The sequence below is a fragment of the Cherax quadricarinatus genome, chromosome 71, assembly GCF_038502225.1.
Source record: "Cherax quadricarinatus isolate ZL_2023a chromosome 71, ASM3850222v1, whole genome shotgun sequence".
Taxonomy (NCBI): domain Eukaryota; kingdom Metazoa; phylum Arthropoda; class Malacostraca; order Decapoda; family Parastacidae; genus Cherax; species Cherax quadricarinatus.
In genome coordinates, this window is record NC_091362.1 from 14,041,686 (window position 1) to 14,054,245 (window position 12,560).

A 12,560-nucleotide genomic window follows, 5' to 3' on the forward strand; every position below is an offset into this window, starting at 1 on the left:
ACATTTATAATACATATATGCATGCGTGAATACATTTGAAACTCGAGTATTACTTTCGGTTTTGTCATTTGATTTCGGCACACTTTCTTCTTTCAACACATCAGCCGTATCCCACCGAGGCGGGGTGGCCAAAAAGGGAAAACAAAGTTTCTCCTTTTACATTTAGTAATATATACAGGAGAAGGGGTTACCAGCCTCCTGCTCCCGGCATCTCAGTCGCCTCTTACAACACGCATGGCTTACGGAGGAAGAATTCTGATACACTTCCCCATGGAGATAAGAGGAAATAGACAAGAACAAGAACTAGAAAGAAAATAGAAGAAAACCCAGAGGGGTATGTATATATATGCTTGTACATGTATGTGCAGTGTGACCCAAGTTTAAGTAGCAAGATGTACCTGAAATCTTGCATGTTTATGAGACAGAAAAGAGGACACAAGCAATCCTACCATCATGTAAAACAATTACAGGCTTTCATTTTACACTCACTTGGCAGGACGGTAGTACCTCCCTGGGCGGTTGCTGTCTACCAACCTATGTCTTCATAAAATATAAACTTCATCCTTTATTTCATCATCAGTTGATTTTATTATCAGACTATATGTAAGTGTTTCAGTCAACATACTATGTCAAAATTAAACTACATAAGAAAAGCAAGATTAAATGAAACTAATAAAAACAGCCACTATGCACACTGGTGCCTATTTTTATGGCAAATATCTTAATCCTGCCTAATTATTAGTAAATCTGACTCCATCAAACTTTACACGCATGCCGTAGTGATAATTATGCACCTTAACTCTAAGCAAGAGTCTTCAAAGAAAATATAAGGCACAAAACAAAAATGGATGGCACCTCAGAGTCCCTGCAAGAAGACATCAGAATTACCAAAGAGAAAGGAGAGAACCTATGCCTCCCTACACTCCTCAAAATGTGAATTAGTGTTCTCCAGTCAATACCCCATCGAGCACATCACAGCTGTCCTGCAAGGAGTGCAAATCATTAATTCCATTGATTTAACTCTCCTTGCTATTTCACAGGTCTAATGCTACCAATGAGACTAGAAAAACTTCTGCTTCAAAAGGATGGAAACCAGGATCAGTAACACTGATGCCCACAATGCCTTCTATCTCATCACATTTCTATCCCTCCTTAAGCATACCTACTTTTTTTTTTTTTTAATGAAAGACACCCTTCTAAAGTCCATGTTAAAAGGACCCCTAAAAATTTCCCTGTACAAATCAGTGGGAGCAGGCCACACCTAATCGGATTAGGTGGACTAAGCATATACAAAGTCTTATATTTTATTGACAACCTTCTTGTTTTCCTCTAATGGACTCAATGAATTGGTGAAGTAAATTCTACGTGAACATGCACATAATTTGGCAGGTGTGGTGCCACTAATGTACAAGTGACCAAACAAGGCCAGCTGAAACTTTGGCTCACAAACAATCCAGTGGGTAAAGTCCCCCCCTCCCTTATTAAAGACTTCTGCAGTTATATTAAAAGGATGTAAGCTCTGAAAGAGAGAGCTAGCTCACATTTGAGCTTCAGGTGTGTTTATCATTCAGGAGATATTCTACTAAGTTTCCAACTTTGCAACAAGCACACATCTTTCAGCAATCAACCCTTCACATTGCAGTGGCTCTCCACCTTGCTGCTCCTACTTGCACTGAGCCTAAGTACACATGTGGCAATATGGTCTGCATTTTCCGAATTGTAAAAATTCCAAATGATAACATGTTTGACACAAAGTCAAAAAGATCATAAGAAGACTGGCTACAGCACTGCCCAACCAAGAAAGAACTTCGATCTTTACTACCCAGTAATGCTGATAACCTGCAGGGCCAATGCGACAACACCATCTATGGAATGGTGACATGTGCATCTACCCAGGATGACACCTACATCCTTGCTGTTCAGCATGATGTTGCTGATCACAGGAAAGATCACAAGCTGAACAAGTATAGTGACTTTTCCCATAAGTACTGCTTCAGTCCACAGGAGGAAAGACTCCTGGTACCTAGGAAAAGTGCCATGACTTTCAGAGCTAGATTCCAGGATTCTCAAAACTACCAGACCCAAAGGGCTGCCACATTTCTCTTTGGTGCATCAGTGTGTGTGATCCGCAAGCAGAATGCCTGCTACACCCAGGGTTCCCAGCCATCATCTCAAATTAAATTTCCGTATGTATTATGCATTACTGTGTGTGAAATCTTCGACACTGTACCAATAAATAAAATACGAGGTAATGGAAGAGAAATATTCAAATGACTTCTAGCAGAAATCTCAAGGTTTTGCACCAGAGGTGGACCCTATTAAAGCCATTATAAATGAATGTAAAAATAGAATATGTTTGTTATAAGTACACCTGAAAATTATCTACAAACTCTTATATAAAAGATGATAGTAGGAAAAAGGCAATTAGGAAAAAATGTCAATTCTAGACTTGTATATCAAGACAAACATGGCAACTGAGGTGTACACATTAAATAAATAAAGTCAGGAGCATATACTGTACAAGACAAACACCTCACTCACACTGAAGAAAATAACTGAATGGTAGCCATGACTGGGCTGTGGGAGGTGTCTTCCCAGCGTCAGAAGGGGAACATCATTCTCAGCATAAACAAAGAGTACTGGAGTTGCTGGCTTGTTAATAGCCATAGGAATGGTGCTACTGTCCACTGAAAGAGTGCCGAGGAGCGCCTGTACCTCAACCTACAACAAAGAGGAAACATTAAAGACATTAGGGTACTGAATACAAGAACTCCTTTAAATTAGATTATTTAACCTTTCCACACAGGTTCTTTAGCCTTTTAAGTTTTAATCAACTGAAGCTGCCACTGCCAGAGTCGGCCGAGGCTGCCACTGCCAGAGTCGGCCGAGGCTGCCACTGCCAGAGTCGACCGAGGCAGCCACTGCCAGTCGGCCGAGGCAGCCACTGCCAGAGTCGGCCGAGGCAGCCACTGCCAGAGTCGGCCGAGGCAGCCACTGCCAGAGTCGGCCGAGGCAGCCACTGCCAGAGTCGGCCGAGGCAGCCACTGCCAGAGTCGGCCGAGGCAGCCACTGCCAGAGTCGGCCGAGGCAGGCACTGCCAGAGTCGGCCGAGGCTGCCACTGCCAGAGTCGGCCGAGGCTGCCACTGCCAGAGACGGCCAAGGCTGCCACTGCCAGAGTCGGCCGAGGCTGCCACTGCCAGAGTCGGCCGAGGCTGCCACTGCCAGAGACGGCCAAGGCTGCCACTGCCAGAGTCGGCCGAGGCTGCCACTGCCAGTCAGCCGAGGCTTATGACTCAAACGGATGAAGCTTACCATGCTCCAAGCAATGTGTAATCTTCTCTCACCATTTTATAATACTGTTCTCCTCAAGAATGCCTCTTCAGTAACTGACTCATATTAGCTACAATGAGTAAATTTTTGGCTTAATTATGCAATTTACTTCTGGAGGACTGTATGACCATCTTGGGAGATCATCAGCAGGTACTCAAGTACAGATTCCATGAAAATTTTACTTAATGTAGTACCTATTATAATTGCAGTTTCCATTTAATTTCTCTGGGGGGAAAAAAGGTAAATTGCAAAAGTGTTTTATCTGAATCCAAAGAATTTTAACTTTAAATATGATCATGCTTGCTGTGTGAGCAAGACATTACATCTAGCTTGTAAACTTAAGACTTCTGCTCAAAATATTACACATGCAAATGGCTTCTTAAATATTACTGTACATAAACTGTGCATGATCACAGCTAATGAATTTTTTACTATTACAGTGGAACCTCAAAAATCGAACGTATCACATATCGAATGTTTCAAAAATATTACCATTTTTTCGGACAAACTGTGTCCCTATTATCGAACGCGCCCCTATTTTCGGACCGCCGGGTACAGGATCTATCTGCCGGCCCGTTCTGTCTGCGTCCCCGCGCAGGCGCCGTGAGCAGTCTAGCTTTGTTTATGCTTGAGTGAACACTAACCTGCGCTCTCATTCACGCATTTTACGATTATTTTGTTGTGTTTAGTGCTTGTGGGACTGTGAAATAAGCTGCCATGGGCCCAAAGAAATTTGCTAGTGGTACCCCTGTGGTAAAGAAAGTGAGAAACACCATAGATGTGAAGAAGGAAATAATACAGAAGTATGAGAGTGGTGTGAGACTTTTTGAGCGTGCAAGGATGCATGGGTAAAACAAGTCGACCATCGGTCCTATCCTGTCAAAGAAAGAACAAATCAAGGAAGCTGATGTTGCGAAAGGTGTTAATGTAGGGAGTGGATGAGGTGCCTTCTTCAAAGATTAAGGAGATTTGTGCCAAGTGGAATGATGTCCAAATGTTTGTGCAGAAGTACCACCCTGAGCAAGCTGAAACAAGCCATCTTTGCAACAAGTTCAGTGACAGAACCATGTCCCATTTTAGGGAAATATTAAAGAGGCGCCAGAAACAGAGGACTGTGGACAGTTATTTTGCGAGACAGGGGTCCAGTGACTCAAGCTGGTCCTAGTGGCATTAAAAGACAGAAGGGAAGTAACCCTAGAGGGGGCTTTACCTGAAGTCCTCATGGAGGGGGATTCTCCTTCCAAACACTAACCCCAACTCCCTCTCTCCTCCTCCCTATCTTCCAGATGCCATCACCAATCTTCAATAAAGGTAAGTAAAAATGTTATTTTATATGTATTACTATACATAATTAAAAACTATAGTATTTGTTGTATGTAAAACTGTAATTAATCTCTATAAAATGTATTTTTTGTGTGAATATTTTTGGGTTTCTGGAATGGATTAATTGTATTTCCATTATTTCTTATGGGAAATATTGCTTTGAATTTTAGACTTTTCGAATTTAGAACTAGCTCCTGGAACGAATTAAGTTCGATTTGTGAGGTTCCACTGTATTTTAAAAAATTCTTTGTATAAAATACTCTTAATGCTTCAATACAAGATATGTATATGTATAATGTGGCCTGGTGGCTAAAGCTCCCGCTTCACACACGGAGGGCCCGGGTTCGATTCCCGGCGGGTGGAAACATTCGACACGTTTCCTTACACCTGTTGTCCTGTTCACCTAGCAGCAAATAGGTACCTGGGTGTTAGTCGACTGGTGTGGGTCGCATCCTGGGGGACAAGATTAAGGACCCCAATGGAAATAAGTTAGACAGTCCTCGATGACGCACTGACTTTCTTGGGTTATCCTGGGTGGCTAACCCTCCGGGGTTAAAAATCCGAACGAAATCTTATCTTATCTTATCTTACAGCCATACCTACAAACTCAGGGGCTTCCATATTCATGGATTTTAATTATCCAACTTTTTACCAAAGGAAAGCCAGCAAATAAAGTCAATTATACAACTTCCTTTTTTTTTTTTTTATCTATGGTTTGCACATACCTAAATCTCTCTATTCAGGTCATTTCATATGAATGTCATTTTTAATGAGATTAAAGTGATGTAGATACAGTCTCTGAAACAAAAACTCAAATTTTAAATAAAATACTTACAAGAAGGCTTAATTGCACATTTTTTGCAATTTCTAGTGTCATATGACCTCTAGGTCTACACTAAAAACTAATGTGAAATTAAGCCTGCTGGAATTTTATTTCAAATTTGAGTTTTTGTTTCAGAAACCATATCTATATCACTAATCTTATTAATGATGGCTGGAATGGAGAGATTTAGGTACATGCAAGCCATAGGCACTTAACAGACAGAGGACCGAGCCTCCATCATGTCTTGTGTTGGATGACCAACATGGGTATAGCGTTTAATGTGAATTAAACAAAAACAGAACCTCTAGGAGTGTTACCCCAAGATTTCACAGGAAGACTATGCATATAACTTACAGTTTCCTACTATGTATACCTAATAATACATGGATTTCTAATCTTTTCCTCAGTAATACTCACTGTCAGCCCTTGCTGCAGGAAAGCTTTAAATAATCTGCTTACCTAAAAGTGAGGCGAGTTGTCTTCCGTTCACCCTCTTCCATTTTAATGACAAAGCGAGGCTTCAAAAAGTTACTCGATTCTAGAACTATCAAACTATTAGCCTTGTATTCAACCATTTTCAACAAAGTTACATATTCTCCTGAAAAAAAAAAAGATATTAATTACAAGTACATATGGTGTTACGAGAGAAAATGAATGAGAGTGAGAAAAAGTGACACGAGTGGGAGATAAAGTCAGCACTTAAGGAAGACCAAAGTGCAACAACACACATACAAGTGTAGTAAAAAAATTAATGTACCTGGAAATGTAATCAAAGACAAACTGAATATTTCATATGGCTGAAGATGACTTACGTATGTTAAAATATTAAATTTTCCAAACTAGTTTTCCAGAAAGGTTTATATCAAATATACAAGAGCTCAAATAGTAGTACAGTATGCAATAATAGTTTCATGTTTTTTATTTCATGTATCACAATATACACAGTATACATCATTATACAAAACACTGCATATAAAAGAAAATTACTGAATAAAATACCAGCAAATGAAATTCTGTAACTTTTTATTCACAAGTGCCAAAACTTTATCATCAGTGACTGGTCCATATTCAGACTTTACCTCATTAATGCAAACTATGCTGTCTATTAGTGAGCCAAGCCCAAATCCAGCAAGGAAAGCCATTATTTGATGTTTCATCCCTAGTGGAACTATCAAGCACTAAGAAATAACCACTAGTTATTGTTAAACTTAAACTTAATCTCCTGACCTGACACTAGATGTTTAGGAGATTAAACTACAGTTTACAGTCCTGTTAAAATTCTTGCTTTGTTGAAGAGGATTGTGGTCTAACCTCTAGATCTGTTACAGTACTTATCTACCTGTTTGTGTTTAAAGGTGATGAGGCTAAGCTACTAGCCCTGTTACTCACCTATTGTGAGATCTTCTGCATTAGGGAAACTACACAAGATAAATCCTCAATCATTACATCATTTCAAAATTTCGAGTTATGTCTAGAAAGGATGAAAAAGCGCTACAAATAAAACTTGAGAACCTAACATCTGAATCTATTAGAAATATATTTTACAGTAAAATTTTTCAAACTGCACAAAATCAGGATAATTAATAACATAGTACTGAACCCACACCCCAGCAACAGGGCCTTGTTAGTGAAAAACCTAAATAATGCAAGTAGATAATTATCTACTAACATGAAAATTCTCATTGAGGCTATTATTTCATACACAATCTTTCAAACTATCATGTGATCACAGTCTTTAATTAAAGTATCTTTGAGTAAAGCAGCCATAGGAAATTCCTTCAGTATGCACAAGCCAAAGAATGAAGTCACCATTTAACAGCTGTGTTAAGTCTTGCCTCTCCAATAGAAAACTGAGCATTTGGTATTCCCATGTTAATTATAACTATGGATACCTGACATATGTGACTGGTTTTCATGCTCTTTTATCTCTGTACTACTGTCTGAGACTAAACTACCTTGCTGACTTGGAAGGGGGGGGGGAGGAATACACCTCATTGTATAGATACATTTTTACCCAACAGATGAACCCTTGCAACACGAATGGAATTTCTACTGCAATTAGTTTTGAGGGTGTCTGACAGGGATCAATTATTTACTTACCTAACAATGAAACATTGTAGATAGCCTGGTATTTTTTACCAACACCTAGTGGACGGCTGTCTGCTGCTTTGAATGTGGAAACCCAGTGGAACCACTAATGTAAAAAATTGAAAAATATAATTAAATTTATCATTACAATACTTCAATCTTATTCTATTTAATTTTATTTTTCAAATTTAACCCTTAAACGGTCCAAACGTATATATACATTTTTTCAACATCTGAAAGTACGTAAAAAATGTAGATCTTCCTTTTTGTTTTACATTTGAAAACGTGTAAAAAAACTTTTAACTACATTTTTTTTTTGTTATATTTGAAAATATGTAAAAAAAAAGTAGATCTACTTTTGTAGCAATACGAATTTAAATGTCGATCTGTTTGGACCGTTTAAGGGTTAATAATCACAGCTAAACAAAATATGTAAAGAATATAGTTTTTTACTATATGTACAGACAAACTCGCAATTGTAAAGTACAGTGGACCCCCGCATAACGATGGCATCGCATAGCGATTTTTCCGCATAACGATTACTTTTATCGCAAAATTTTTGCCCCGCATACCGATTAAAAACCCGCATACCGATTTTCGTCCGAGACGCGTCCAATGTGCCCTCAGCCAGCCTCACATGTGCCGCTCCGTCCCATTGTTTACCAGCCAGCCTCCGCGGTAACATCCAAGCATACACTCGGAATATTTCGTATTATTACAGTATTTTCGGTGCTGTTTCTGGAAAATAAGTGACCATGGGCCCCAAGAAAGCTTCTAGTGCCAACCCTGTGGTAAAAAGGGTGAGAATTAGTATGGAAATTAAGAAAGATTTTGAAGGGTTTGGGGCTAACCCTGAGAAGCCTATGCCAGTTGTGGAATCCATTGTGCCTACTTCAAAGATTAAGGAAATGTGTGCACAGTGGGTTGAACTGCAAACCTTTATGGATGAAAATCACCCTGACACAGCTGTTGCAAGCCGTGCTGGTGACTATTTCAATGACAATGTTGTGGCCCATTTTAGACAAATCGTAAAGGAACGGGAGGTACAGAGCTCTATGGACAGATTTGTTGTGCGACAGAGGTCCAGTGACTCTCAAGCTGGTCCTAGTGGCATTAAAAGAAGAAGGGAAGTAACCCCGGAAAAGGACTTGCTACCTCAAGTCGTAATGGAAGGGGATTCCCCTTCTAAACAGTAAGAAGATAATGCTCTCCCCTCCTCCCATCCCATCAATCATCACCAGATCTTCAATAAAAGTAAGTGTCATTTAATTGTGCATGCCTTTTTCAGTTTGTGTGTATTAAAATTAACATTTCATGTGGTAAAAAAAATTTTTTTTCATACTTTTGGGCGTCTTGCACGGATTAATTTGATTTCCATTATTTCTTATGGGGAAAATTCATTCGCATAACGATTATTTCGCATAACGATGAGCCCTCTTGCACGGATTAAAATCGTTAACCGGGGGTCCACTGTATTACATGGAAAACTTTCTGGGAAATTAGAAAAAAACAATCACTTAACATTAACATGATACTGTGTGTAAAACTGGAGGAAGAAAGAGCAGTAAAGTGTAACTGATATTTTTTTTTTTCACAATTATGCAATGAATATCACACTTGCCATGGCAGAAACAGCACAATGTTACATTACATTCTTAGTACTGCTAAGAAAAGAAATCCTCTATATGAAAAGTGTATGTAAAAATAACATTAGAATATAAATGCACGAGTTACAACATAATGTGGTTGAGAACGATAAGAGCTATCAAAATGTTGGGTAATGAGAAATAGTTACTAGATACGTACACTGAACACGAATAAAAACCGTTTATGATAATAAAGTATGAAAACTTACTTTCTCTACAGAATCTGGATTAGTGATAAATCTTTCCATCTGTTCTGGAGAAGCATAAATGTTTGCATATTCTGTAGCTTCCCAGGTCCTAGTATCTGTCTCAATCTGGTACAGTAGACCAACAAGACCAAAGGCAACAGCAATGATGACCTGAGCCTGTGAAGAAGGATTGGTCACCTTAAGCTTTCAGTTTATTGCAACTTCATTCGGTAACTTTCAGATAATGTAAGATTTGAACAAATAATCCGCACACAGGAGAAAGAAGCTTATGACAACTTTTCGGTCCGACTTGAACCACTTATGGGTGCAGGTTATCTGTGTATTGTTCCAGTCATGGTATTGTGCCTTTTGTTCTTCATTACAGCCTCTCCTCACTTAGCGGCATACTTACTTGTTTACCAACCGCTCGGAGTTATGACCAGCTCTCCAACCAATATGCAAACCTAAGTAATGTATATTAGCTGATTTCCTCTATTACAGTATACAGTACACTACTGCACAAACACTGAAAAATATACTAAAAATGTTATAAATGGTGCAAATGTGACATTAAAAAAATCTAAAGATGGGCAATACAAACCCACTACCAGTACAGTATGCTCCTCGCTTAACGACCAATTCGCTTACCGGCCTACTCTTAGGAATGGAACTCGGTCATTAAGTGAGGAGAGGATGTATAAGCCTTGGGTATCAAAATGTCATTTCAAATTACAAATCATTCAGTTATTTAAAAGAAGAGCATGGTTTAACCAATGAAGAACACATTCCCGGATTTTAGATTATGACACTGCAGAAAACACGTGCTTACCTGAATACTTTATCATGAATTAGAGGGTTATTAGCCCAGGATAACTTAAGACAGCCAAACTTACTTTTGTTGGGGGTACCCTTAGAACTTCTTCCCTGAAAAAAAAACTCCCAGAAGTTACCCCTCACAATATAGTAGGTATTAATAGGTGAACAGGGGTAGCACATGTCAGCTGACTTACTCGTGTATTTTGTTTCGGCAGGTCCTTTCAGCCGTGAGACAACTGTTCTACAGGTGAACTTAGGGACATGTTAAAGAGATTAAGCTTTTCATATAACATTATTATCACTGGGAAAAGCACTAGCCCATCTTGGTCATATAGCACCCAGGAAATGGGTAGTAAGGATCAGTCCCGGGGAGAGAACTTGTCCAATTTCTTCAATCCTCTCACCAACATCACAGCACATATTCATATTAGTATTACTCTTATATACAGGGTACTGTAATTTTTTATCATTGTAATTTTTTTATCTTCAAATAATCTAATATTCAAATAATCTAATATTAACTATAGATATGGAATGTCAAGTAGATTTTAATTTACAATCTGTCTGAAATGCTTTACATAACCAGTTTCCTTTCAACAAAGTATGAAAAAAATAACTAATCTATAGCAAATGTATATTAGTAAAACCTTCACATAATATACTCCAAAATACATAGAAAAATCTACAGAATCAATCGATTCAGAAAAAAATGGACAAAGTCCATTGGTTACAGAATTATCCATCAGTCACAATCAGGTTGGGGACATATTTTTATGGTAACTAATAAAAAAAAACAATGTTACTATGGAGGTACCCCCACTAGATTTAAATTCTAGGATAATATTTAGATATCCTAGGTTAAGACATCACAAAATGTAACTTTTAAATAGCAATGGTTAGAGACCCAATGGAAATAAGTCATTTGTCTGTCTATCTTGGGTTATCCTAGGTAATTTACACATGTTAAACTATGTATGATAATTGTACTTATATGTACCTGTACCTAAATTTTATTTATATAAACTGTACTGATTAGTCAAGGAAAAATTTATGTTTATAACTGGCTCTATAAATCCTGTATGACTTCACAAAGTAAATTATTGTGCTTGATTTAAGGCACTTACAAAATACCATATGAGGTACAGCATTACACTCATAGTAAAGCGCTAAACCCATAGAGATACAGGAACCCCAGTGAAAATAAGCAAAGAACCCAAGTGGAAAAAAATCACTGATTTTTTGGGGGGTTATCGTAGGTAATTTACAATATGTATGATAATTGTACTTATGTGAACTTGTGTCTATATAAACTTACTTAATTACTTACTTACTTTCAACATTAAGTTTGATCCAAAGTGTAAAGATAGCTCCAATCCCTTGGCTCAAGAGCCCTTCACCGGCATCGAGGCATCACCCATGCAAAACTAAAAGAATTCGAGTAATACAAAAATACATAACAGCAACAAAAAAAAAAAAATCCACACACCTTAGAAACCATAATTTCAGCCTTTTGAAAAAGTTCTCTGAAGATTTCGAAACCAAAAAAAGTCTCTCCCTGGATAATGTCCACTCAGACAACCCAACAATACAGTAGAAACCTCGAGAAAGCAACAGCAATGTCCAGAGGAGAACAACACGAAGATAATTCACCAGAGGAAGACCCAAAAAGAGGAGAATGTTAGAGTGAAAGTGTTGTGGCGACCACTGCTGCTGCTGCTGCTGCTGCTGCCACCTGGGACTTAGTTTATTATGTTGTCACTACCAACCCAGCCACATATTACTTATGTATTTGTATACATAAATACATACTTATACATAGTAGCATATGTATAGATTATGTAAGTTTATTCAGGTCTAGGTACATGTAAATACAGTTACATACATTATCATACATAGCATATGTGCTGATTATATAAGTTCATTCAGGTACACATAAATATAATTATATACATTATCATACATAGAATATGTGCTGATTACGTAAGGTTATTCAGATACACATAAATACAGTTATTTACATTATCATGATCTGTATTCCCTGGAACGCAGGCGAGAGAGATACATGATAATATACACTTCGAAGGTCCTGGAGGAATTGGTACCAAACTTGCACACGAAAATCACTCCCTATCAAAGCAAAAGACTCAGCAGGAAATGCAACATTCCCCTAATGAAAAGCAGGGGCCCCACGAGCACATTAAGAGACAACACAGTGAGTGTCTGGGGCCCCCGACTGTTCAACTGCTTCCCAGCATACATAAAGGGGATTACCAATAGGCCCTTGGCTGTCTTCAAGAAGGCTCTGGACAGGCACCTAAAGTCAGTACCTGACCAACAGAGCTGTG

At 38.4% G+C, this 12,560-nt stretch overlaps 1 protein-coding gene across 2 annotated transcripts; it reads right to left on the bottom strand.

The window, feature by feature from the left end:
• Window positions 1–845: 845 nt before the first annotated feature.
• Window positions 846–11,915, bottom strand: LOC128700316 (uncharacterized). 2 transcript variants are annotated; one of them, XR_011393991.1, is made up of 6 exons: window positions 11,702–11,847; window positions 9,421–9,576; window positions 7,578–7,671; window positions 5,937–6,075; window positions 2,542–2,721; window positions 846–983 (listed from the first exon to the last, which is right to left on the bottom strand). XR_011393991.1 is itself a non-coding variant. In XM_070100046.1 (5 exons), exons 1-5 carry the CDS (start codon window positions 11,711–11,713, stop codon window positions 2,601–2,603), a joined length of 522 nt encoding a protein of 173 aa, XP_069956147.1. In that variant the 5' UTR covers window positions 11,714–11,915; the 3' UTR covers window positions 2,314–2,600. The 2 variants fall into 2 exon arrangements, 1 of the variants encoding a protein (XP_069956147.1); XM_070100046.1 differs by lacking the exon at window positions 846–983 and having other exon boundaries at window positions 2,314–2,721; window positions 11,702–11,915.
• Window positions 11,916–12,560: the final 645 nt, after the last annotated feature.